Source organism: Gobius niger, assembly GCF_951799975.1.
Source record: "Gobius niger genome assembly, chromosome: 1".
In the NCBI taxonomy this organism is placed as follows: Eukaryota; Metazoa; Chordata; class Actinopteri; order Gobiiformes; family Gobiidae; genus Gobius; species Gobius niger.
In genome coordinates this window covers 36,646,203-36,652,741 of record NC_136852.1, presented here as the reverse complement: position 1 = coordinate 36,652,741, position 6,539 = coordinate 36,646,203, and the positions used below count along the sequence as shown (strand labels likewise).

Genomic DNA, 6,539 nt, shown 5'->3' with positions numbered 1-6,539 from the left:
TTTCAGGTCACAATGAAAATGTCAACTTTCCTCTAATTGTCACTTTATTGGTTTAAAACTATGATTAATCCACACCCCAACAAGTATAATGATTTCAAACACATTTCCCCCCCACTATTATTGTTGAAAACTGTCACATGCACTTCTTTAAAGTTGTGAAAATACACAGTCTGTTACCTGTCTGTGCGTTTTTCTGGCCGTTTCACCATCATCAAGACCAACTGTTGACAAAAGACACATTTAATGTCATCAAAGTAAGAAAGAGTTCATGTGCAGATATCTCCGTCTTGATTTTGTTGTTGATATTTGTTAGTGTACTCTACAGATGGCACTTGTGAAGCTAAAGTTGTGTACATTTGATGAAGAACAAGGGACTCTATCATTCTATGGCACTGAAACAGATCTGGTTTCAAAACACTGCTATGCAAAGAGAAATTCACAAAAAAACGTTGTGTTTTTTCAATTGCCCCTTTTTATTCAGGGATTATAATGATTTCTTAACGATGATTTAACATCAGAGACAGGAAAACAGTCCAAACGCATTCCACATAAACTGATATTTTCGTAAACAAACCCCGTTGACGTTTCATCACATTTAAGCGCTCAGTCTTTCAATCAAACACGTGCACGAGGTTAAAAAAAAATAAAAATAAAACTTTCTGTAAATGCAAGAAGACACACTTTAATTATATTTTTGATCGACCGAAGTGGACAGGTGTGTAAGTGCACTATTATAATCCTCTCTTGAACCTTCGTAAAAGTCAAAGTTAAATGTTATGGAAAAAAACGTCTTGATGTGTACATTTTCTGACCGGGGTTCCGCTTCACTCGCTAAAGTGGCCAAATAACGTATTTCCAAAGCAATAATAAAGTTGCAAAAGGTCTAATCGCTTTATCAACTCAAGCGGATGAAAAAGCATCAAATACAACATCACAAAGTGGTTTAATAGTGGTCGTATTTGTAGTATTACTTACCTGGGATAGAAAAGCTAAAGCTAAAGCTAACGCTAACACTGTTTCAGTCTATAAAAGCCCGTGGTATCGCCCTCTGCTGTGTGGATGTAGGTACCGCAGACTGGTGTGGGGGTGTAACCGACGTACAGAACACACACGGGAAACACTATTATGTCACCTAACATCATTTCTGGATCGTTCTAACGTTTTCCCGATTTGTTATAACCACAAATCCAGATGAATGTTGCGCATGTCAGGACATGGTCTGGACCCTTCGCCTCCGCTCCGTTTCTGGTCGGACGCCCTTAGCTGATGGACCGTTGCTATGGGAACACCTTGAGCTAACGAAGCTAACAGAGGCTAACGAACGTCTGCCAGGGCCTGTCGGAGGATTTAAGGGTTTAAAGAGTTCCGGGAGAGCGCGGTGGAAAAACAGGTTGGACAGAGATGAAGAGTGAGCAAAACAATCACATTTTAATAACATTTGAATAACATAAACGCTTTCCTGCGGTCCCGCTGGGCTCAGCTTTTCTACTGCAGTCACATCTAACTGGACTATCATCATCAGGCATAAACCAGGTGAGGCCAAGTGTCGAAGCGCAGGTGAAGTGAGACGGTGTGAGATGAAGAGTTTGGAGAATTCACCTTTACGTTTGTCTTCCAGATTACAGAAGCGTGTCAAAACTGTCTCGTGACGATTGGTATTATTTGCTCTGACACTTTTTGTTTTGTTTTTATGGAAAGACTATGGACATGATCTTGTTAATGCAAATGTCACCTTTTAAAAACTTTTCTTATTACTTTAGACATACGTGAACAGAAGAAGCGTTATTTCACTTCAAATAAAGTGATGACCTTGTACTACACTCAAAGCTCTGATAAAAATACAGAAATACAAGCCTTTACTTGTTTATATTATATTTTGGTCTTTAAAAATATCTAAAAATGACAACAGTAAAACACGCGTGTTTGTTGTGAGCGGCTCAGACTGTAACTTTACATGTCTGTCTCCATGGAGACGATACTAAAGGCAATAATATGAGATTTAAATATTAGGGCTGGGACAATCCGCTTAGCAATACTTATCACATAGGCCTGGGGCAAAACATCGGATCGTATGGCAGTACTTGGTATTGCCATATTGATACTGCAGTATTGATGCAGTAGGCAAGGCAACTTTATTTATACTGCACATTTTATACACAAGGCAACTCAATGTGCCAGTACTGATTTTAAAGGTCGACTTATTTGCCAAGATAGTCGAAGTCGACTGGACAAGTCGTGTGATGAACAGTAGAGGAATAATGATCTTTGTAATTATTTGTTATTTTTGTTATTTATCTATTTATTTCTTTATTTTGATTACATAAAAACTAATAAGAATTAAAACGTGATGGATTGTGACAGAAACCCCAAAGGGCTTATACTTCACATCACACCCACAAACAAATGACGGAGCGAGAACATGAACATTCTCTTCTGGCCAAATACAAAACACATAAATCATTTTGCAACATGGTAAATGGTCTAAACTTATAAAGCACTTTTCCACCTACATTAGGCACTCGAAGCTGTACAGCAAGGATCCACTCACCCATTCATACACCAGTGTACACAGACACTGGGGGCAATGTGGGTGAAGTGTCTTGCCCAAGGACACTACGACAGTGTGCACTTTCAGGAGGTGGGATTCGAACCCCCGACCTTCCGATCATGAGACGACCCTCTTTACCATCTGCTCCACTGTCGCCCCATCATCGTCATCATCATCGTTTTCAGTTTTTCTATTGTGATTGAGGGCTCATATTAAGTGAGCATTAGATAAGCATTTTTGGCTCTTTTTGCTGTTAGAAACTCTCCAAACTCATTCCATAGTTTTGCTCCACGATATCCAAAAGAAAATTGCACTTGTTTTTGTTTTGCACAGTGGAAGATGTCGTGTCAGTGCCTGTCTGGTTTTATAACAACGAACAGATGTCTCACAACAAAATAATTGCTGAAGTAGGAAGGAGATTTTCCTCGTCTTATCATCTGGATCCAAGACCAGGTGGTTGATGTGTAAAACTTTAAGATTTCCAGACTGTCACTTTAACACAGCGATAAATGACATTTGGTTTATGAACCTTGGACACGTGACTGTTTTCTCTTGACATATTTTAAGGTCAACACATCCTTATCATAATGACTTATTGTACCATGATACGTAAGAGAGCGTGACAAAAGCTGACGATACTCGGGGGCAGATACGATATGTGTTGCTGTGAAACTTTTGTAAATCCATCTATATAGTTTCTCTTTTCAAAGAAGTTTATTTCTGTGTCTCTCCTCAGGTCGGATCATGTCTTCCTCTGTGCTGGCCCTGTTCCCATGGCGACCCCCGACCCCCCGTTGACCCCAGACCCCTCTGTCCCGCTTCAGCAGCGCCCCCCTCTGGCTGCCAAAGCCCTGAGTGACGCCTTCGCGGGGCTACGGTACCGCGACACGTCCTTCCTGGTGTGGAGCCAGCAGCAGCTACAGGCCACGCCCCCTCACTCCTACCTCAGCCGCTCACAGCAGGCCTGGTACAGTAACCACGGCAACCAGCCCATCCTGGTGCCTGAGCGGCCGCAGACCGAGTCCCGGATCTGCTCCCTACAGTAGAACCTTATGGCGGGAGCTGAGTATGCTGCAATACCACCCCCTGGTGGTCCGGGGCCACTCCATAACACACTTTTCAAAACAGATTCACCTCCCACAGGAGTGGACCACCCGCAACATGGAAAACCCACATGTTACACTGTGGGGGACTTCTACAGGCAGCAGCCGGTCCAATGGTACCATTGATTTCAATGCCACATAATGTATGCAGTATGCACACTGAAAAAATCAAATGCGAGTAGTTTTCTTCTAGTGTTAGATAAAATAGAACGTCTTATCACATAGAACCAGCACATTCTTCATTCATTTTGTATCATTTCAAATGTAAAAGTCAATTATCTTATTCCAAGTGTTTTTTATTCTTCATCTCAACTTCGATACGAGATCAAAATGAAGAATCACAGAAATGGTTGGTTAAACTTGCAGCAGAGCACGTTTTGGACCATAATTTTCATAGTTTTTGTATTTTTGTTGAACTTATGGAGTAATAAAAGATGAAAATAAATCTACAGGAAATCAAATGGAATATTTCTGAATGCCTTGTTCAGAGTGTGCATGTTTGTATCATTTGATTTGATCTTTGTGTAACCTGCCCTGAACAGTATTATGTGTGTCATTAATATTATAAATGATTATTCATTACCACAAGTATTGACACTAACCCTGATCCAACCTGTGCTGTGTTTCAGACCAATAAACGCTTTTAAAGGGATTTTCTGAAGCCTCTGCTCTTTTTCTTTTAACCACGTCCTAATGTTGTTCATGAAACGCAGACCTTTGAAATTATTTCTGCGCTCAAATTGCCTCCACTACTTAGCATTCCTTTCTAAACAGTTATAAAAGAGAGAGCTAAGAAGTTCTGAAGAAGGTGCCAATTACGTATTTTTTCTTGGAACCAAATTGTGATTAACCACAAGAACCAGGTTTGAATAAAAACAAGTCAAGTTTATTGATTGACTGCGGAATTCTTCCGCAGTCAATTATTGGTTTTCATGTTCTTTATTATTATTCCTCTTCCATCTTTTTCCCGATTTTCTAGAGCTTTCAGCACCTTCATGATTTGTGCAATTTATGCAAGTTATGCATCAAAATGTTCCGCATGTTGAGGAGAAGGGTGCTATTACTTTTGGGACTTCTGCACCTTACGGTTTTTCCGCAATCGGCCAAAATGTCGGAGATTTTTCCCATTGACTTATAATGGGGCTGCCGCAAATCCATGCTTTTCTGCACTTTTTTCTGCATTTTATGCAATTTCTGCACTTTGTGCATGTTCAGCTTCTGCAACTTGTGGGTTTTGAGAAAAAATTGTCCTTCTGCAGTTTTCCAGTTTTTTTATACGAGAGTTTGAAATTTTTGCATTGGTGTGTATGGGGGAATCCAGCCAATCGAGACACTCCAGGCCTTTCAGCCATTTGTGCTTCTGCCAATCAAGCACTGAGGCCATTTCAACAGTTTGACCAGTTTATGGAATATAAAAGTTTATGCAATATTAACAATTTATGCAAAGTAACCACTTTATACATTTTAAACCGTTTATGCAACTTAAGAGTTTATGCCATTTAGGATTTATGAATTTCAAAGAGTTTATGCAATTTACATAATTTATGCAAATTAACCCATTCATGCATTTTACCACTTTATGCAACATGACATTTTATGCATTTTACCAGTTTATGCAAATTAGATTATGCAAATTAAGCAATCTATGCAATTTGAACAGTTTCTGCATTCGCTTCCCGCAATTCCGCAGTCAATCGCAATGGCGCAGCCATTGCATTTCTAGTCGCTTTTATTATTTATTGCTTCAAAATATATGATATATAAAAGTAAACACTGTATCGAACAGAGGAATGAGGGAAACATTTGTTACACTTTCGAGCACTATTTTCTGACAAATGTATAATATCAGTTAAATCTGATTTATGACATTTAAAGGAACGGGCCAGTGTTTTTCCAGACTGATATCTGTTCTTACCTGAGCTTAGACGAGTTGATACGTATCTGTCTGGTCTTTGTGGTCTTCGTTGAAGCTTCTAACTTCACCTCCGTTTGGAGCCATAGGAATACATTGGGTGAGGCCAAATGCTAACATCTCTGGTCGTTTTGAGTGACTGAGCGCACGCACAAAGATGATTGAAAGTGATTGTTCAGGTTTCATGTTGATCCAGATGTTCCCAGCGCTTCCCGGAGGCGTGAGGCAGTTCCAGAGAGTCCTGGCCGCTGCTGGGTCTGTCCCGTGTCCTCCTGCCTCGCTGTGCCTGTGCCCCTTCACTCACTGACCGCATTACTGACCGGTAAGTAATATGCTTGTGTACCTCTGTGTTTATGTTTTGGCCAATGATTTGCACCTGCTGGAAAGGGGGAAGTGTAAGGGACATCTGTAACTGGACATGCCCTATGCCCCGTGCCCCCCCAGCACTCACGTTCCAATCCCAAAATCACAGGCATGCGCATGTATGGTTTGGAGGCAAAGGATTATTTACTCTTATATAATATATAAGAGTAAATAATCCTAAGCGTCTGAAATCAGTCTGTGTGCATGAAGAAAGATTAACCAATGAGCTTACAGCAGCGGCCTCAAGACCCGCCCCCTGATTTATATTCATTCATACATTATGAGAAATACAGAAATAAATACAGATATAAATACAGAAAGAAAGAAATGAATACAAAATAAATAAATACAGAAAAAAAAATACAAAAATAAATATATAAATACAGAAATAAATAAATAAATAAAAATGCCTTGACCCCCCAAACCCTTCCTGATTAAATACATGTACCCTATCCGGGATAAATCCCTCCTCCTCCGTGAAAATAGGTGTGTTTAAGATGAGCGAGGAGCTGCAGGCGGCTGCAGGCGAGCGGTGCAGGCCGGTCAGATTCGTGTCCAAGATGGCCCCGCCTCGCTCTGACGCCACCTGTGCGACGGCGCCCGTGTTCTCGTG

At 40.6% G+C, this 6,539-nt stretch overlaps 1 protein-coding gene across 2 annotated transcripts; it reads left to right on the top strand.

Moving 5' to 3' along the window:
* Positions 1–1,337: 1,337 nt before the first annotated feature.
* On the top strand, positions 1,338–3,667 carry brd3os (BRD3 opposite strand). 2 transcript variants are annotated; one of them, XM_079570672.1, is made up of 2 exons: positions 1,338–1,390; positions 3,285–3,667. In XM_079570672.1, exon 2 carries the CDS (start codon positions 3,322–3,324, stop codon positions 3,592–3,594), a length of 273 nt encoding a protein of 90 aa, XP_079426798.1. In that variant the 5' UTR covers positions 1,338–1,390; positions 3,285–3,321; the 3' UTR covers positions 3,595–3,667. The 2 variants fall into 2 exon arrangements, with proteins under 2 accessions (XP_079426798.1, XP_079426797.1); XM_079570671.1 differs by lacking the exon at positions 1,338–1,390 and adding an exon at positions 1,408–1,533.
* The last annotated feature ends 2,872 nt before the right edge of the window (positions 3,668–6,539 follow it).